At 34.5% G+C, this 21378-nt stretch overlaps 3 protein-coding genes across 4 annotated transcripts; 2 read left to right on the forward strand and 1 right to left on the reverse strand.

Annotated features, from left to right (window-relative positions):
• Positions 1–837: 837 nt before the first annotated feature.
• On the forward strand, positions 838–10993 carry LOC111800688 (acyl-CoA thioesterase 2-like). Its single transcript, XM_023684494.1, has 17 exons — positions 838–1132; positions 1215–1307; positions 1681–1748; positions 1822–1903; positions 2487–2533; positions 2641–2766; positions 3564–3641; positions 4134–4221; positions 4906–5018; positions 5767–5829; positions 5913–5968; positions 8844–8948; positions 9057–9113; positions 9419–9520; positions 10349–10397; positions 10472–10540; positions 10622–10993. Exons 1-17 carry the CDS (start codon positions 1117–1119, stop codon positions 10697–10699), a joined length of 1290 nt encoding a protein of 429 aa, XP_023540262.1. The 5' UTR covers positions 838–1116; the 3' UTR covers positions 10700–10993.
• Positions 10994–12050: 1057 nt separating this feature from the next.
• On the reverse strand, positions 12051–14449 carry LOC111801058. 2 transcript variants are annotated; one of them, XM_023685023.1, is made up of 3 exons: positions 14025–14449; positions 13880–13934; positions 12550–12637 (listed from the first exon to the last, which is right to left on the reverse strand). In XM_023685023.1, the coding sequence occupies exons 1-3, from the start codon at positions 14266–14268 to the stop codon at positions 12634–12636; spliced, it is 303 nt and encodes a 100-aa protein (XP_023540791.1). In that variant the 5' UTR covers positions 14269–14449; the 3' UTR covers positions 12550–12633. The 2 variants fall into 2 exon arrangements, with proteins under 2 accessions (XP_023540790.1, XP_023540791.1); XM_023685022.1 differs by lacking the exon at positions 13880–13934 and having other exon boundaries at positions 12051–12637.
• Positions 14450–18644: 4195 nt separating this feature from the next.
• LOC111801059 lies at positions 18645–20042 on the forward strand. Its single transcript, XM_023685024.1, has 3 exons — positions 18645–18794; positions 18900–18961; positions 19702–20042. The coding sequence occupies exons 1-3, from the start codon at positions 18737–18739 to the stop codon at positions 19825–19827; spliced, it is 246 nt and encodes an 81-aa protein (XP_023540792.1). The 5' UTR covers positions 18645–18736; the 3' UTR covers positions 19828–20042.
• The last annotated feature ends 1336 nt before the right edge of the window (positions 20043–21378 follow it).

Here is a 21378-nt window from a genome sequence, read left to right on the forward strand (position 1 = left end):
TTATGAATTTTTCCAATTAAATTTATATATAGATCAAATTTAATTTTGTTTAAACTTTTTTTAATTAAAATTAGTGTTGAACTAATAAAAAATAAAAAAGTTATTTTTTTTCTTTATATTATTTAAAATTAAACAAAACTATTTATAAAATATTTCTCTCAAACTATTGTTATTAATTTAATTAGAGACATTTTTTTCGAAAATAATACGATTTAATAATGGTGAAAATTTAATTAGAAGACTTTAATTATGACGTATTATAATATTACAATCTAATTTATTTATTATTAATAAATGCATAGCGAACTAAATAATAAATAAAATAGTGGGCACGTGGGTCGATACGCCGCCGTGGCCTGTGCCGATTTGTAGCCCACCCATCCCACCATTTCAAAATTATTTTAAAATATATTTTACTTATTTTATTTTTATAATTATTTTTCAGTAATTTTTATTATTTGGAAATTAAATATTTAAAAGTAAGTAAATAAATGTTTTACTAATAACCTTTTATATTTATTAAAAATAAAAATTTAAATAAATGATAATATCAACCAAAACCAACTTAATCTAAGTTGGATTAAAAAAATTAGTGCGAGGTTTAATAAATTAGAGATTTAAAAAAAAAAAAAATTTGTAAAATTTATAATTTTTTTAATTCGATAAATATAAAATATTAGGATTTGAATTTCCAAGAATTCAACCCGAATTTATTTTGATTGATAATTAAACATAAAAATAAGATTTCATTTTTTTTTTTTTTAATTTAACCTCTAATTTATATATATATATATATATATATCCTTGAAAAAGTTCGTGTGAATCACATTTAGGATTTGAATGGCTCACATTTCAACCTCATAATTGACGAACTAAAAAAAGAAGGGATTGAATTGTTGACTACGATTGAACCGACCGAAGGGATTGAAATTGTTTATTCTACTTCAAATTTGTCTTTGAATCAAATAAAAATTAATAAGATCATGATGAGATAGCGGGAGGAAATTACGTAATTTCGTTGCCAGTTGATCCGTCTATTTTCGTCGCTCTAACTGGTTCGGTTATCATTCACGACAATTCGACATTGTTCTAAGATTTGTTGCCGTTTGGAGCACCATGGACTTCGAATCAGGTTCGCCGACATTTCCTTTTTGTTTTCTGCAATTTTGTTCACCGTCGCGTGTGATTTCGATGATCTTAATTTGATTTTGCAGTGGTTGAGTTTCTTGGATGTGTTCCGCTGCTTCAGAGGCTGCCTGGCTCATCTCTAAAGGCTATTGCTGAAGTGATTGTCGTTAAGCACTACGGTAAGTTTCATTTTCCATAATTTCTTCGTAACTTTTGGTCCATCGTAGTATGCAATCACCTGATGATATCCAGTAAAATTCTGCTCCTCCACTCGATGAAATGAGTATGTAGTGACCGATGTGCGATTTAATTTTATGATGTTCGTTTCGTTTCCTAGCTGATGTCAATTGTGGGAAACAATCGAACTGGCCGTAGTGTTGTTAGTAGTTTAAAAGATAAAATTGATCTTTAACTCAAAACTTGGGAGGTTTTTTGGAGTTTATGGCGGTTACATTAGAGAAGAAATTGGAGTTCTGGCTATTGTAACTTCAGATTTATTAGCTAACGTAGCAGTCGTTATATCACAATTCTAATTTGACAAGCTTTTTTCAGAGAGGGGAGACTATGTTCTTCGCGAGGGTGAAACAGGAGCTGGAATCTATTTTATATGGGAGGGAGAGGTAATCTTCTTCAGAAATTTGTAGTTCTTGGAAGTTTAGTTGGTCTTGAAAAGGCTTCTCTTATGATTTGCAGGCTGAAATACTTGGTTCCGGTGATGGAGACGAAGAAAATCGTCCGGAATTTCAATTGAAGCGTTATGACTATTTTGGTTATGGTAAATTTTTTCTCAGTATTTTTGACGTATAGTGTGAGATTCCACATCGGTTGGGGAGGAGAACGAAGCATTCTTTACAAGGGTGTGGAAACCTCTCCCTAGCAAACGCGTTTTAAAAACCTTGAGAGGATGCCCGAAAGGGAAAACTCAAAGAGGATAATATCTATTAGCGGTGGGCGTGGCCATTACATATAGTATTTCAGATCAACTACTGCCCTGATGTCAAATTTGTTAAACTCAAAGTATCCTTTCTACTTCTGCGTTAAACACATCTTAGCGTCCACGCCTTTCCGTACAGGAATCATTTGTTGAACTTCAAAGCATTTACAACCTAGTACTGGATCATATCAGATTATGTTTTAACATTTCACAGTTTAATGAACTTCTCCTTTTGGTTCTCCCGCTAGATTGTTCCCTTGTCTTCGTTCTTCGCCATGTACTCATCTCGATATAACAAGCGTGTTGAATTTTGGTGTCACTCTTTATATTGCCATCTTGAGCTGATAAAAACTGATTCTGGATTTTACCTGCTCAATGCTAGTCTCGTTCTGATTCGTGAAATTGAATGAAACTGCTTTTGTAGGAACCTCATCAACTATACAAGAAGCTGATGTAGTTGCTTTGTCTAAAGTAGGTCGTTCAGGCATTCCATTTTTTCTTTTACAAACAAAATTCCTCTTCCTTGAGGTTATGCTATCGACACGCTTTACTTACGTGTGTGCTTCTTATTGTGGCAGCTGACATGTTTGCTCCTACCTCGGGAACATTATCCATTACTAAATCCAATGTCAATCTGGAATGCTCATGGAACTCCTGATACATGTGCACTTGTTGAGAAAATATTGCACCTAGAGCCTCTGGAAGTATGTTTTTCTTGAATATGATTTTACTTTTCGCAAGTAGTGCCCACATTCCCTACTCCCATGAAGCTCATGATCTCCTTTCTCTAGCACTTTTCATTGGAACAAAAGATGAAGGAATTTCGAAATTCTCTAGTTTGCTTATGTTCTAGGATAAGTGATATCTCAAATTCTTTTAATTTTGCACAATCAACTTCTCTGTTTTTATTTATTCTAAAATATATTCGGTTTCATGACTAGTCAGTTCTAAAAATCTTCGTGGGAATTATTGTTTCATAGGAACTAATTCTTTTATCTATTTTAAATTTGGCTTAAATAGTTTTGTAATTTTTGTTCTATTTTTGAAAAATAAAGTTTATTTCTTTAACCTTTTAAATAATATTTAACTAAAATCACTTCATATTAATTTCAATTCATTATTCATTTTGAATGTTACTGAAAAATCAAAGTGGTTTTATTTTAATATATCATCTATCTTTTTAGGATATTACATTATTGCACAAACAAATATATTCCAAGAACATCAATGAATCTCGTCCTAAGTAAACAAAGAATGAGAGAATTGTATTGTTCCTCTTGAAGCATAGAGCTAGATATAGTGAAATGAAAATTGAGAGATTATGTGATTGACTAGTTCCCGTTGAAACATAGAACTACATTAAAGGTTGGTTTTATCTTTCAGACATGATATTTTTTTCTTTGATTATGTAATGCTGCTAAAATTATTGCTTCTATTTCTTTCTTTCTTTCTTTCTTTNTTTTTTTTTTTTTTTTTTTTTTTTTTTGGGATTTCTCTGTAGGCAGATATATTTCGGGGGATTACTTTACCAGATGCTCCAAAATTTGGAAAGGTTTTTGGTGGACAGCTAGTTGGTCAGGTATGTTTTCATCCTTTCCCGGGGGGGGGGTGTTGTGTTCTTTTTAGTTCTTCTTCCACAATTGTCAAAGAAGCAGTATCTGTATTTTTTTCATTGGTATTGTATAATAGAATTCAAAATATAGGGCGCTGGATATCTTTGTTACTTAAATCTAGTATTGGTAGTTTGAGAGTTCGATACAGTTGACTAGTGAATTAATCTTAAGTGCAGTTCAAAAAATTTCGTTCTCATGTTAACCTGGTGCTCTATCACATGTCCTTGATATTGTAACTTTAAAGATGAAAAACAATTATTTGCCAATCATGACAACATATCTTTTAAGTATAAAAGGTTTTTAAGAAAGATCCATCTTCGATTTTACGTCTCTACTGATTTAGCAGCTTATGCATCTCCCAAGATTTTTTGCTCATATTTAAGTTACTTGATAAATATAGACTACTTTAGACACGATAGAGCAAGATTGTTAATGCTTCTAATTCATACATATCACAGGCACTGGCAGCAGCGTCAAAAACTCTTGATTGTCTCAAGTTTGTCCATAGTTTGCATGTATATTTTCTTCTCGTTGGGGATTTTGATTGTAAGTACAATTATTTACGCTGGTTCTTGATGCTTTTATTGCACAGATAGATCTTAATGTTTTTATTGCACAGATAGATCTTAATGTTTTTATTGCACAGATAGATCTTAATGTTTTTATTGCACAGATAACTTAATCCCAGATGTAATATCTTCTTGTGTTCACACATATATTTGTTTCTTGTCTTCATCATTGTCATTTCACATAATTCACTTTCAATTAAATTAATTTGCATGATAGTGTATATAAAAAATAAAATTGCACGGTGGTGGCTGTTGGCGAGAGAATGCCTCATCTTCTCATAAAATTGTAGCATGTGAAGCTTTCAGGATATAAGTGTTTATTACATCCAAGGATGTGTTTCCCTGTGGCATTTAATGATTCATCAGAAGCTGTGCTAGCTGGGTTCCTGGTACTTTATGGATTTGTCAACATTGACTTGAACTCTTGGTTTTATATGCTTCTGTAAACTATAAGATTTGGAAATACACATTCCACATTTGGAGTGCAGGACTTTTTACGATAAATTATCTATATGGGTTTGCTTAGTTCTGGAAGCTGCCTGCTTTATTGTTGAAGTTCAATTATTTTCCATATCTTTGTGACAAACTTCAGATGGTGTAGAACAATCTTAAATTAGAAGTTGAAACAGACATGATAACCACTCATTGTTTGCTTTTTTAGTTCCAATTATATATCAGGTTCACCGTATGCGTGATGGAAACAGCTTTGCTACCCGGAGAGTGGATGCAATCCAGAAAGGACATGTCATTTTTACATTGCTTGCTTCATTTCAAGTAATTACTATTAGCATTCTTGGATGAAAACCGTTCAGTAATTTTCTTTTTTTTTTTTGGAAAAATATCAATTTTTACTCTTAACTTATTTTGTTAGTTTCATTATTAATTGCAACTCTGATTATGTTATGAACACGATAGTCGTATGTAGAATTTTGGCTTATGAATATGGAAGAAAACTTTGCAATATGTTTATTGTTCTTCTTACTTGACCTAGAAAAGCATACAAGAGATACAACAGCTAGATGAAGATATTTATTGAAATACAATTTCCTGGTATTTATTGTACTTTTATGGCATAGACTTGCTAGATGAAGATATATATGGTAGAATTATTGGAATGATCTTCCAAGTTATGCAGTTTACCAAACCCCTTCGAAAATCTCTGTCACTTAACTTTGAATGAAAACCATGGACTTTTAGGTGATAAACCATTTGTGCAAATAACAAAAGATATAGAATAACTGGAAGAGGTTTTACAGAAGTCAAAATGACCAGTTTGAGTAACACAGTCATAATTATCTGTGGGGAACTCCAGATCAAGTTCCATAACACCCATCTGAAACTTAGCTTATTATAGGTTCCAACAATACTATATTCCTACAGCATGAAAGTTATTCCAAAACAAATCCAAATCTTGAATTTTATAAATCTTGGGAATAGTAATGAGAGACAATTTCTACTTCATTAGACATTTCTATAGTTTATGCTGCAATTGATTGCCAATACTATAATGGTTTGTTTGCAGAAAGAAGAAGAAGGATTTGACCATCAGATATCAAAAATGCCATCTGCGCCATCTCCAGATACGGTGACTAAAACTTTACAATCTATATGTATGAAATTTTCCATCAGAGAAATGCTGTTTCGATATTAATATTGATTATATTGTAGCTTCTATCAATGGAAGACTTGCGAGAAAGACGCCTTACAAATCCATCGCTTCCTAGGTAAGATTTATCTTTTGTCCATATCAGAAATTCTGTATGGGCTTTCTGATCGTGTCAGTTAGTTGGAACATTCATGCTCGTTCTTCCTATAAACATGTGCTGGAATATCTGAAACTTTTATTATGATATTTGATAATATATTAGGTCGTGCAGTGACCCGGATATGAAAATAATAAGTCAATTATTTTGGTGAAATTATGCCTAGTTGGTTTTATTTTTATCTGTGTAGGTTAACAAAAGGTCAGCCATTTAATATGGCCAAAATGTCTATGACCTAGTGATAATACACTCCTAATCCTCAATCCAAGTTTTTGTTGAAGCAAAAACCCTCAAGTCTAATTCTTATACAAAATAATTAGATTACCTCTTAAGATCAAATATCTAGAAGCAAGATTTGGAATCTTGTTCTAAATTGAGTCACTCCCCAATCGAATGATCAGGCTTAGATTGAATGGCTCGAATGCAATTTACCATAAGAGTTGTTTGAAATCTTATAAGTGGCAAAGATGATAGCTCAAATTTATATGGGTGAAAGTATCAACTTGAGACTCAATTTCATTCATCCAAAATCTAAATTTTAGATATCACTTTTGTGAGTATTTATTGCCTCCCCATCAAAGAAACTCCCAACCCTTCAAATGGCCAGGAGTTATGGTAATGATCGGCAAGTAACTCCCACTACCCTTCAAATGCCAACTAAAAAAGAGTCATGGCCATGATTTGCATGTAACTCCCCACTACCCTTTTAAATGATCGTTATGAAATTAAAATAATAAATAAAGTCTTCAAAGAAATTATCATTCAAGTACTATTTATGACATCCCTTTCAACCTTGCAAATGTTGACTTCCAAAGCTTTAAACGGTCCTTCCTTACTCGAGTCAACTTGTAACACATGAAATGGAAGTTGAACCGAGCCAATCCAATTTTGTAGATGAAGAATGAAGGCTTGTTGAATCTTCTTGGTCTTGGATCGTGTAATAGGTCCAATTGGAACATTTGGACACCATGATCCTTATCATCTTCTCCCCTCCTCAAAAGGATTCGTCCTTGAATCAGGAAAGTCATCTCCTACATCAAATGGACTCATGTCAGAAATAATGAAAGTAGAATGTACTGAAAATTCTCCCGAAAGATTAATTTTATAGGTATTATTATTAATTCTTTCAAAAACTTGGCAAGGGTCATTTCCTCTTGGATGTAACTTTGATTTCCTTTAAGATAGGAATCGCTCCTTGCGAAAATGTATCCAAACCCAGTCACTGGGTTGAAAAATGATTTCCTTCTATCCTTTGTTAATTCTTGAACCAATTTTAAAATTTTGTTTCTCAAATTTCTCTTTCACCTCTTTGTGCAAGGTCTCCATCAAACTTGTGGCTGCGTCACTCTCAAAAACATTAGAAATAATAGGAAGCAAATCAAGAGGTGTAAGTAGATTAAATCCATAAACAACTTCAAAAGGAGAACAATGAGTGGTACTATGAACTGCTCTATTATATGCAAACTCTACAAATGACAAACATTCTTCCAAAGATTTGATGTTAATAGCCCTAAGCAATACTCCCAATGTTCTATTAACCACTCATTTTGCACATTAGTTTGAGAATAACATGTACTTAAAAGCAGCAACTTGGTACCCAATTTACCCCACAATACTTTTCAAAAGTCGCTTAAAATTTTCACATCCCTATCACCAACAATAATTCTAAGAATTCCATGTAATCTTACTACTTCTCTAAAGAATAAGTTAGCAATATGTTTTGTGTCATCCATTTTGTTACATGCTATAAAATGAGCCATTTTACTAAATCTATCTACAACAACAAGAATACTATCTTTACCCCTTTAGTGTGCAGCAAACCAAAAACAAAATCCATACATATATTAGTCCAAAGTTCATTAGGTACATTTAAAGGAATCTACAATCTATTTGGTTGTCATCTAGACTTGGATTTTTACCTTTAAAACATTGGCTACAAAACTTATGAACATCATACTTCATCTTCGGTCAAAAGAAGTGTTCATGCAACATATTGTAAGTTTTATTAATCCCTAAAGGCACCTCCATGTCCTTTCTCTAGCAAATCTCTTCTAAAACATTTAGGAACACAGTTCCAAAGTCTTGGTCTTGTCTATATAACTCTTTAATATGCTCAATTCCAAGAGTTTTTGCACTAAGAGGTAAAACGATTGTACCTTCTTGATAATGCATCAGCTACCATATCATCCTTACCTTGCTTATATTTGATGACATACGGAAATGTTTCAATAAACTCTACCTACTTTGCATCCTTACAGTTCAGTTTGCTTTGACCTTTAAGATACTTCAAGTTTTCATGATCAGAGTGGATCATAAACTCTCTCGGGTATAAATAGTGTTGCCACACCGGTAATAGCCGCTCTAAATTAAACAATTTTTTTTATATGTAGGATAGTTTAATACTGCCCCATTTAGTTCTTCACATTTAGTTTTCCTCTAAAATACATGGAAAGATTTGAAGAAAAGATAAACAATTGCATAAATGAAAGATAGAATCAATTCTAGAGTAAGCCACAAGGATGCAACCTAGGCTCTGATATCCAATTTTGTTTATGAAGAAGGAATGATTCTTGAATCTTGAACTTGATTCGCATAATAGGCCGATTGAAACATTTGGAACACCATGATCCTTATCACCGAATAGACTCATATTAAATGTTTATTATGCAAAAATAATTAAGGAAGATGTACTATAGACAGTTTGTCTCAGGTGCGTCTTCTTGTGTCTAATTGCTGATAGTGCCATTTTGGATAAGAACTTGTCTATCGTAGAATGGCTTGTATGAACTATCATCCCTACTGTTCAATCAGCTCATGAAACCATTGATTATATCAGGACTTACCGCAACAAGGTAGCTTCCAGGGTGTTTATTCCTTGGCCAATTGAGATACGGTTTTGTGAGCCAAACAATTCAACAAACCAGACCAAGTCTCCTCCCAGGTAAACTGGTTGCCTTTCTAATCTCGATTAATACTTCGTCTATAGCACCTTTCTTCTGTATCGTTGCTAAAATGCATTTATAAAAAAATGCCTTGAACTATGTTGCAGTTTGAAGTATTGGTTTAGAGCAAGAGGAAAACTATCTGATGATCAAGCCTTGCACAGGTAAGCAGCTTAATTAGGCAAAACAAGTTGAGCCTTTTTGAAATTGTGGAGCAGATGCCTCTCAAGTCAGAGCCAAATGGCATTTAATTTGGAAATCCTTTTTTATGGGAAGTTTTGAATCAACAATCGAGTATACGTTTCAAACCTCTATAAATGAGGGGTAATTTCAAGTGAGACTTAAAAAATTACTATGAAAGTTCTTGCTTGGAGTGGCAATGACAAAAATTTACCCGAAAAGAATTCCATACAATCTAATGTCGTGTATACGTTGAAAATAATATTGTATGATGTATATTGCTGTGTAGGTGCGTAGTAGCATATGCTTCTGATCTGGTATTTCTTTCAATAAGCTTGAATCCCCATCGTCGGAAGGGTTTGAGGTCGACTTCCGTGAGCTTGGATCACTCGTAAGTATTTGTAATGATATATTTACGATTAAAGACCTAAGCCCAAACATCATTAAATATGGAAAATTCTGTTCTACTTCAATGCATATGCTTCTGATCTGGTATATCTGGTATATCTGGTATATCTGGAATATTGTATATTTCTTTCTTTGGGTGGTCAGGGCTCATATTGTCCACTTGTATTATGCTCTCAGGGGTCCCATCTTGTATTGTACTCTTGACTCCCACTAATCAAACAAGAGGCTTTAAATACCCAAAGAACTAAGCTCTAAAAGCCAACAAGAACTTTAAATTGTCAACTTTTTCACACGAGGGTTTGAATATGAGACATTGGAAGGAATGTCGAGTGAGATCCCATGTGGTTGGAGGGGAACGAGCATTCCTTATAAGGGTGTGGAAACCTTGAGGGGAAACCTGAAAAGAAAAGCCCAAAGAGGACAATATTTGCTAGCGGTCGGCTTGGGCTGTTACAAATGGTATCAGAGCCAGACACCGGGTGTGTGCCAGCGAGGACGCTAAGCCCCTAAGGGGGGTAGATTGTGAGATCCCACATTGGTTGGAGAGGGGAATGAACATTCCTTTTAAGGGTGTGGAAACCTCTCCCTAGTAGACGCATTTTAAAACCTTGAGGGGAAGCCTGAAAAGGAAAGTTCAAAGAGGACAATATTTACCAGCGGTGGGCTGGGGCTGGAGCTGTTATGGGAGTCGAGAGTATAATACAAGATGGGACCGTGAGAAATTGGTTTACAAGGATGCATAATCATCATTTTAACATTTTCACAAATGTAGAATAGAACTTTTGCCTCAATTGTATTCATTTCTGTCCAGGATGTGGTTTCACCGACCTTTAAGAGCTGACGACTGGCTGTTATTTGTAGTAAGTGTAATGAATGAAGTATTCCATTTTCAGTTTTGAATATGCTCAAAATATACTAACAGAAGCATAAACAGATACAATCTCCTACTGCCTTCAATGCTCGCGGTTTCGTTTCGGGTGAAATGTTCAACCAAAAGGGCGAGGTAACGAACCTAACTACCATATTTTCTCCCCTCTTTTTCTCTCTGTTATGTCAGTAACTGAATTGTGCAAATAACGAACAGCTTGTTGTGTCGTTGACTCAAGAAGGGCTGCTTCGGAAGGCGAGATCGCCAGAACCCGCTCCAACCTCGAAGTTGTGAAGTGTGTCATCGAATGTGGTAGCCTTCAATCTATACACTATTCTACTTTATCTATATCAATTTTGAAGTCCCAACTTAGTGGGTCAGCCATGGATGGTAGTGGATAAAAGAAGTTCGTAGAAGCCATAAATTTCTCTCTTCATAATAATTTTCCCAATAATTTTCCCAATGTGTGTTTTTCTAAAATCATTCTAATAATTTAGAAAAATATACACGAGGATCAAAGATATGGTATTTCGTGTTTATGTGATGATGTAATAACGTGTCTCCTCTCTCAATCTTATTTTTAGTTCATTTATGCATTCTTTTTATTATAATTCTTAGGTCGAGTGGATTCGTATTTGGATAGTAAAAATGGTAGATTTGAAGTACAAAACTTTTGGAGATATTATGTTTGTGGAAAAGAAGAAAAAAAAAAGGGAAAACCTACTAAAACCATCGTAATACTATTTTTAAGTGAGTTTTATTTAGTTTTCGAGGTTGGAAAATTATTTTTAAGCATTGTTTGAGAATAAATAATCAAAAATATAATTATGAAATTAAATAAAAATAAAATGGATAAATGTATGTTTTAAAATTAACAAGAAATTTGATTTATTCGATTTCATAAACCAAACTCAATCCCAGTAAGCAGTTATTGTTATCTTTTGACATTCCCATATAACACCAATTTCAATTTCTCTCTCATGCTTTCGAAACTTTTTTTCCAAAACCTCTCTTCCCCGCTTTCTAAAATCTTCTTTTGAAATCAAGACCCGATGTTTGTATACACGTTGCCCGACCACAGGCAACGTAACTCAAAGTAAGCTTGATCCACTCAAAATTGAGAGTGGGTGTCCGACCACCCCAACCACAGGCAACGTAACTCGAAGTAAGCTTGATCCACTCAAAATTAAGAGTGGGCGCCGCACTTTCACCAAATCCACTGCCTAAAAACCACGATTGTGACAGTTGAGTTAGGTTAATTAGGGTTTTCGGTCATCGAATTTTTTAACACCCCAATGTCAACTCAGCAAGGACAATGGTAGTTGGAGGGGTTAGTGGCGAGTACCTCTATATCACGATTAGATTCTGATGTTCATGTACTTGCCAGTAAATGTACAACCATTTAAGATGCCACCACCTGATAGAGAAAGGTGCATCACGCATTACCATAACATATATACTCTTTCAATGAAATATTTAAGCCTCTTACCCAAGAATTGACCCTGCATTAAGTGCAAGATTATGCTTATAATCACAGGAAGCTTATTTTTTGTTCATAAATGATATCGATAATAGCAAGCTGCGTCGGCTGAGATAAGAACAAGGGGATGAGAGGAAAGGGGGAGGTAATAGAAGAAAAACCTCCTAGTTCCAACATTTTTCAAGAATATTATACATCAACAAATGCAAAACTAATGTCTTCAATAACCTTATACACAATATGTTATGTTACATATCAGCATTGCAATTGTAAAGAACTAGGCCATTTTCACACCAACACGATGTAAGGCGAGATGTTTTTTATCAGTCAAAAGCAGATATCTCCCATGCTTCCTCGGTCCACTTACCGAAGAACATAAAGGGAAGAATCGGAGTTAGACCTAATTGGGTCGGGATAAAGAGCCGTAAGCGCGGTGGGTACACATCTAACTAAATAATTGTATTACACTCAAGATCCCCTTGTAATGTAATTTGCCACAAAAGTAACTAGTAGGCATACCAGTAGAGAAATTCAGCTAGCTTTTCTCCTTTTGAATGCAGGATGAATGGACCCATTATATGAATCCAAATTGTCAATGGTTGAAATACAGTCTTTCATCCTCTTCAGAACTGCAGGAATCATAGAGATATTACTTGATATTTTATCTTTGAGCAATTGTATCTTCTTTTCTGTTTCTAAACCCTCGTCATGAAGGACCGTTCCTTCACCTCCTGTGATTTGTTGTTCATCATCTGCATAGCAAAATGATTTGTCAGTCAGGACATACAGCTGAGTAAATAAATCCTATATGCATCATCAGAATAACTCTTCATTACCACCAGACACACCAACATTGTCACACAAGTACATCCTTGGAGTAAACTCACGATCGAGTCCAAAAGGTTAATATTTGCTTTTTGAAAAAGATCGTAGGTTGGCGTAATCAATCAGAACATGCACGAATTATTGAAGCGCTCATGAACCGTAAATATAATATAACTAAAGTAGAGACGGCATACAGACTTCTGCAGACCATTGAATTAGAGAATCAAAAGGAACACAAAAGCAGGGGAATAAGCAATCACGAAAAAAGGACCTCGATCAACATAAATACAAGAGGCACTAGAGTCACAAAAATAATAAGATTAAGGGTACACGAAAAAGCTAACCATCTGGCTAAATCCTTGTCTCGAAAAGTCCTAGAATTCTCTGACTCGGAGCGAGGACAGCCGAAAATCGTTAGCTTAGAGTAAGAACTTTGACTTTCTTTTTCAAATTGTGATACAATAGCTGCATTAGAATATTTGCTACCGAAAGGAATAACTACTGAAGTCGATACACTCACCCCGAAACAGCAAGAACAACCTACCTAGCGAAACACTAGCTGAACTTAATTGTGTAATTTTCAGAATTGGCCAATAAGATCCACAAGTAGTGATGAGTTACAGCCTTACTAAACTCACTTGAAACATAGATTGTAAACGTAACATATTTCAGTATCATCACAATCAACAATTTTTTTGCAATTGTCAACGATTGTATAAACTGCAACCAACAGAAGGAAATGAAACACAAATACAGTTTGGAACACTACAGGAAAAGAACAAGAAAAACTGAACAAAAAAGATGAAATATAATTATATCAACGAGCTTCTCATATGAGATGAAATCGATAAATGAAAGACCCGATTGAAATGACTTTCTATGTACTTAAAAAATATGCACACGAAACAGTTCACTAGTCCTAAAATAGTCCTTCTACATCTTAAGCTGAATGCTCCAGAAAGGCATGCTCAAAAACTACCGTTGGATACATAAATTTAGCTCAAAAGCCAACAAAATAGGAGTGTTTGAACTTAATCCCCCCATCCTGAACCAGAATTGCAAATCAAATCAGTGAGAAGAACAGGTAGCAATTCCAGATCAAAAGAATTAGAACTAATTGTATTCCATTCGCCCTAATTAAACACTTCAAAAAGCGTTTAGAAACCAACCCCTTGGCACAGAATTCCCAAACAGCAAACTCATTCACTTCAAAGAAGCATATACCTAATAGAACAACATAATTTCAGATTTCTTTCAATTAATTTTCACAGAGCAAATCTACAAGTTCGGAGAAAGAAAGAAAACACAACCCACCTTCATGGTTCGGAGGAACAGATATCCCCGGCTCCGAGGGTCCGAAGGCAACAGGCCTCGCGGACTCGAGTAACGAAATGAAGGAGGACTTTAGTTGAGCAGAGAGAGTGGATCTGTAGTGAAGAATCCTCTGAGCCATTTGGTTTACTTCAAGCTCGAGCTCCTCAAGCTCAGAATCAGGCTCCATTTCTTCGGATTCAAACCCAGAAACCCCGGTGTCTTCACCGGGTTTGTCGAAGGACATGTTTCAGTTTACATCCACAGCCAGTTTCTACAGAAGTAGGATTGAAAGATCAGAGCAACGAAATTCAGTTGTGTGTTCGAAACGAATGCGAATCTTGGGGTTTCGGAGGGCAATGGATTTCGAAATTTGAATGTTCAACGTGTGAAATCGACTGCAAGAGAGAGAGAGAGAGAGAGAGAGAGAGAGAGGGCGTGCAGCCCGAGCCGACCAGTCGGGTCTTAAAGCCTGATTGGGCACCCGCCAAGACTAACATGATGAAGCTCGAACATGACCCATTGGGCCTATTGTAAGCCCAGCCCATAGTTATTTTAATCTTTTTATTTTCTATATATTTTTATTTTCAGTTCTATGCACTAGATATGCTTTACCTGATTAAACTATATTTTCTATTCAACTTATCATCTAAAATTAGAATGAATTACCAAACATTGAATGTTTTCTTTTGAAAAATTATTGGCCTTTACTTTCTTTAAAATTTGTCCAAATCACTTTTACTATATATATATATATAATTTGATGATAATTTTGATTATAGAATTATAGTCTCTGGATAATTTATACAATTTTGACAATAATTCTATACTTAAAAAATACATTAAAAAAAAAATTGTAAATGTCTTTGGCCAAGATTCCGTTCTTTTGATATTCAATGCCAAAAATGTCACCAAATCCAAATTGTCTCTAAGCATTTCGTTTTTTTTTTTTTAAAGAAAAAAAACAAAGCATTCTCTTAAACAAAAGAACAACGAGGAGAATAAAGCATCTCAAACATGTTGAGGAGGTTTACAAAAACCTACTCCATTTGGCAGTGACTACAAATAAAATTTTATATTTTCTTTTTATCTACTCGAACATAGCTCAATAGCTCAATCAATAAGGTATTAATTACTATTTCATATGTCTGATCAATGGTTCAATACCCACTCTTTTACAATCATCGCACTAACAAAACTTCATCTCTTCATTTTAGGAAAGTTTTTTCGTAAAAGAAAACATTGTTTGAAAGAATTTTCTTCTCTCCTTCGGAAGTATTCCTGCACAAAGACTTGATTGTTCTTGTGAAGCACCATTGAATTCCAAATATGTGTTGGATAGTCACATACATTTTCAGAGAAAAATTATATGCAGAAAACAAGTATTCTAAGGTTTCGCCCTTCACTTTGGCTAAGGGTGCAGCAACAGCCAGGGAGATATTCAAATCTTAGTAAAACTCCCAAATCAGAACTATGTTCATTTTCTACGTGAGTTTAGAATAACTACATATGACCTCTCTCACTAAGCACAGGTAATCAAATAGAAACTGAAACTACAACTGATCCGAACACAAAAAAAACAAAAACAATTCTTATCTATTTCATTCTCATTTTGACCTTTGCACTTATTTCTTGTTGTATAATTTTTATTCCGTCTTCTTATTATTAAGACTCTTTTTGATTGAATAGTGTGAAACTATATTAATGCTATCTCCACCCCCAAGAGCTCAGGTCCTGGTAGGGGTGGGGTCGAGCTAGCCCAAATATAGTCTTTCAGATCCGGAATTCCCAGCAAATCTTTAACTCCTCGAATACAATGGGATTTCAACCTCGCAAATCTTTCACTCTACCTCCTCTTATTAATACCATAGAATGTTCCAGCTAATTATGACATTCGCCCAGAATGTGAGCAAATATATCATGTCGATTGCTCAACTCCGTTTGCTCTTTTTCATTCATATCATTCTTTTGCCCGTTGTTATGGAGGGAGGTCTTCTTGTATTTAGGATTTCGTATATATGGGCATCCTTATTAGTTTAGTCTAAACTATGCTGCAAATACGAAATTTGAACCTGATGTCGATTTACTAAATGAATTCGGTAATACCCAATTCATTAAACATCTCAGCATCTAACAAACTGCACTATTTAACTCCTCCAGAAGGTCTACTCCTGCTTTATCTCAACCTAAGCTCTAGCAAATGTATAAGCAAAGACTGCAAACTCAAGGTATATATACACATAAAAAGGTAACTAAATCCTCGAGTCTACTTACAATGGATCGTCCTCGACACCATTGGAGACGAGCTTCTCTCGCCGACGTTCTTGAGATTGATTATTCTATCCAAATATGTAACCCTTAGTAGTTTTTTATCCGCCCTCCCAAGTTAGACCATAAGAATTCAAAATAATATGTACACGTTCTATGAAGTTGGAAATTTGATCAAACACCAATCAAGCATATAAGAACCGGTAGATGACTAAATTGAAATTCCCATAATGTAAAAGTAAGACTATGTTAACTTCTCACTTGAACCAATATTATTCAGTTGCTAAATGCTAAACCTTCTTGCTTCTAGCTGTATAGAAATGGAAACTACACTCTTTACTCCTACCTCTCATATCTCGCTGCAATAGCAAGAGATTATGAGCGACAAACAAATCTAGCAAGACATAAATTTCATTGAAAGCGTTGACAAAAAGATTGAACACAAGTGTTAGATGAACACGACTCTCCACAATGGTATGATATTGTCCACTTTGAGCATAAGCTCTCATGGCTTTGCTTTGGGTTTCCCAAAAGGCCTCATTCCAATGGAGATAGTATTCCTTGATTATAAACCCATGATCATTCCCTAAATTAGTCGATATGGGACTTTCATCATCCAACACCTCCCCTCGAACAAAGTACGTCTCCCCTTAATCGAGGCTCGACTCCTTTTTCTTTTGGAGTCTTAGTCATTTTTTACTATGCCTTCGAGGAGACTCGACTCCTTTTTCTTTTGGAGTACTTTGTTCGACATTTGAGGATTTACCAATCTATTGGCACGACTAAGTTTAGGGCATGGCTCTGATACCATGTTAGATGAACACGACTCTCCACAGTGATATAATATTGTCCACTTCGAACATAAGTTCTCATGGTTTTGCTTTGGGCTTCCCAAAAGGCTTCATTCCAATGGAGATAGTATTCATTGATTATAAACCCATGATCATTCCCTAAATTAGCCGACGTGGGACTTTCATCATCCAACAACAAGAACAAATAACAATGATTCAATATGAATCCACAAACTACAGATCGTCCTTTCTCTCTGAGCAATTTGAAAACGTATTAGAAGAACTTTTCATCTATTTTAAGCTTAGTACAGTGAAGAGTTCAGGCCTCAACAAATTTACACCACAATCGATGCTAATTTCATAACTTAAACACAGACCGATAATGAATGTAGAAAACTAAGTTCTACACACTAAAATCAAGTAAAAGACGAAATATACAATGACTTAGATTAGATGCTAAAAGAAAATTAAGAACGATAACTGACAGTGAAGAAATACGATTGAAATCGAAGTGCCACAAAACTTGAACTAATCTAGTACAACTTGCTTACAAAAACATGAAATCGATTAACTAGATGAACTCAATCAGATTTCTTTCAATTCATTTTCAGCCAGAGAAGAATGCTGATAAGATGAACTCAATCAATCACTAGATAAATGCATCTATAATAGAGAAACAAAATCACATTAGTGAAACACAAAAAACTCAATGCGATAACAAATCCGTGTTATATTGCACAATAACAATCCCTGGACTACTAAAACGTAAAACACAATCAACTTAGAAACTAGCCAACTTAAAATCCAAGATCCTACTGCTTTCTCCTACGATTATCTTAGCGACGAAGCAGATAATAAAAATTTTCAGGGAGAGATGATCGAAGGACTCACAGAATCAAGAAAATTGAATTGAGAGCCATACTCAGCGGTTATGAGAAAATATGAAGCAGCGACGGTGGCCACCAAGCTGTTCTTCTCAGCAACTTGCCTGTTCGTGGATTCACCATTTCTGTTCCCTCCATCGCTTCGACCTCTCAATTTCGAAGTTAACCGCTCGAACGAAAAAACAAATGTGTGTTTGGATTCCGAGAAACCATTGAAAATGTTCTCATTTTTTATTTCATATTATGNAAAAAAAAAAAAAAAAAAAAATCATTTAATAGAATTTTGAGTGAACAATTATTTTATTTAGATAATTTTAAATTGATTTTAAATGAAATATTCGTTGCAAAATGGCATAATTTTAAATTTTTAATAAAAATAAAATTTTAAAGCTAACCCAAATTCAAATAAAATATTGGTAAGTGTATCAAATAGTATATTTTTTAAATTTGGTATTTATTATTTAAAAATTTCAATTTCACAATTTAATTATCATTATTGTAATAAAAATTTAAATATAGAAAAATAAGTTAATAAAAATTTATATTTCTTTAAATAATTTATTTCGAGTAACATTAAAAATTAATAAGTGATTTTTTTTAATATATAATTGGGGAAAAAGAAAAAAAAGAGAGAGGAAAAAACAGCATGGGCCAACCCGGTTTGGTATAAGAGTACCTCAGTGCAGTTGCCGAGTAAATATCGGGTTAGGGTTTAAGAAAACGGTGACGTGCGGCGAATCGAGGAAATTTCCGGCGGCCGGGGCGCAACAAAATGTCGAAGAAAAATAATCTTTCGCGCAGGAAGAATCAACATGAATTCGACCTTCGAAGTAACTTTTAGTGTTAAATTAATTGCTCAAATCATTTGTTTGTTTCAATTGATTCACTTTTTCGTGGTTCTTATGCTAATGTTTTTCCATGGGCGGATTGATTAGGGGAGAAACAAGAAAAAGAAAAGGCTGCGAAAAAGCTCCAAGCAAAGAAGAACAAGATGAAGGTATCGCTCTCTCTCTTAATCTCTGTATTGAATCGAGAAAAGTGGAATTTTCTGTTTTGCTGATTTAAAAAAGAAATTGAGAGTTATGGAGAGAGATGGATTATTGTCTCTGTTTTGATTTTTCACTTGGTAATTTGGAAATTTGCTCATACGAGTAATGTTCTAGTTTTCACACATTCTGATCACAAAACTCTCAAGAGATGCGTTCATTAGGATGAATAATGGAGAGAAAAGTATAATGGCTAGTGACTGTGAGGCCCCAGTAGACTGGAGAGGACACCAAAGGCCTCTGCTCTTCCATCTCTTGGATAGATAGAGAGGGAAGGCAGAACTTGTTTAGGTTTTTCCGGTGTCCGAGCTTGCCCCACAGATATATTAGAAATGATACCTTGGGGCGGAGCTAAAGCTAAGCGAAGGCCTCTACTCTTCCAACCCCTTGGATAGATGGAGTGGGAAGGCAGAACTTGTTTTGGTTTTTCCAGTTTTCGAGCTTGCCCCACAGATATATTAGAAATGATACCTTGGGGCGGAGCTAAAGCTAAGCAAATAGCTTCTGCTCCAATAATAGATCACTCTGCAGGTGGTAGTAAGAGATGTGAATCTGTCTTCCCACTGTGTGATTTTTTGAGCAATTGGCCAACTGTGGACGAATATCAAGTTTCGTTTGCCTTTTCTGAACATGTCCGTGTATATTAATACCATTTGAAAGTCTCATTGTTTTCGTTTAATTATGTGCATAGGTTGATGGTAGTGGAAAGAAAAAGAAGGGTGGAGCTGGGTTTCAAGTTGGGAAGAAAAAAGTGAAGACCAAGTTGACTGCAGCGGCAAAAGCAAAAGCAGCCCAGGCAATGGAACTTGATAAATGAGGTTTGATGTGTATATTTTTAGGGACCTGGATTGATGAATGGATATATTTATTTCTTGTGATCTGTAACAGAAAGAAAGTTCTTAATTTCTAGTAAACTTTGATCTTCCACTTGCCTTTTCTCTTGATTTCTGATCTCTTGATTGCCTGAATTCGAATCTGATAGATTGAGGATGTTTATATTGATATACTATGTGGAGTAATTTCATATTTGAAATGGGTTATGAAGCCACCCCTTTATTCTTTTAAGTTGGATGTTTCAATCTTGAAAATCTTCCCTTGAACGCTCAATTTTTGTTCGGCCAGTTTCTCCTTATAGAAAAATCCATATTCCTTGGAATTGATTGTTGCTTCATTCTCCAGTTAACTTGATGATCTTGATAACCAAGAGACATCAATCATACAATATATTTCAAGGAAGATGCGAAGAAAATGTTGTTGAAATTATTAAAAGATATTTTAATTCATGCCACGTTGAATTACAATTTAGAGTTATAAATTGTTATAAATTTTGGGTGGATTACAATTTAGAGTAATTTAGAGTTATTGTATTTCATTAATATTGTTTAAGACATTTTATTTACTTTANCTCATGCTACATTGAAGAAGAATGAAGTTTGATTGTTGTAAAACAATTTAGAGTAATTTAGAGTTATTGTATTTCATTAATATTGTTTAAGACATTTTATTTACTTTAGGTTACATTTACATCATGGTTAATTATGACCATAAAGTGTGAATGTTATTCTTGGAATGCGTCTGATAGTCCATTTTAAGCTCTATAAAGCCATTGCCAATGACTAAGTTTTTTGCAATTCTATGTAGTTTAGGTTACATGTAGAATCATTCAAGCTCGACATGATCAATCTTGCTTGTGGAGTGATTCGAATCTCAAACAAGTGTTCTTGCGTTGAGATATTTGATCAACAAGAATCATTCAAGCTAGACATGATCGATCTTGTTTGTGGAGTGATTCGAATCTCAAACAATGTTCTTGCCTTGAGATATTTGATCAACAAGGTAATCCGAATCTTACTCCTCTTGTAGTGATTTCCACATATAACTTGCAATCTCGTCCTGATAGGCAATAAGGTAGAAAATCTCCTTAATTATCCAATGGCAAAGGCTGGAATAGAGAATAGGATAAGGGCAAAGGCTGGAATAGAGAATATTCCATCAGTTAGTTGAACTGGGGAGCTTGTTTTCTCTGTCAAGAATCTTTCTTTCTTTCTTTCTTTCTTTCTTTTTCTTCTTCTTTTGATAGGAAACAAACCATTCATTGATGAAATGAAATTACAAAAGGATGATCCTATCCAGTGGAATCTTTCTTTCTTTCTTTGGTGTTCAAACAAAAAGTAAACCCATCTTTTACCAACTGGATTGAATCATTTCTTAGTGTGTACTATGTTCTAACGTGAATGCATTTAGAATTACAATGGATTTGTGTTTTTCAATTTGAACTGGAATCTATTTTGGTAGTTTGATTTAATGGAAGCATTTTTATTCTCATTCTCTTGATTTTGGGTAATGGCTGCAGTGGCAGATTCTTAGG

The sequence above is a fragment of the Cucurbita pepo genome, chromosome LG08, assembly GCF_002806865.2.
Source record: "Cucurbita pepo subsp. pepo cultivar mu-cu-16 chromosome LG08, ASM280686v2, whole genome shotgun sequence".
NCBI lineage: Eukaryota > Viridiplantae > Streptophyta > Magnoliopsida > Cucurbitales > Cucurbitaceae > Cucurbita > Cucurbita pepo.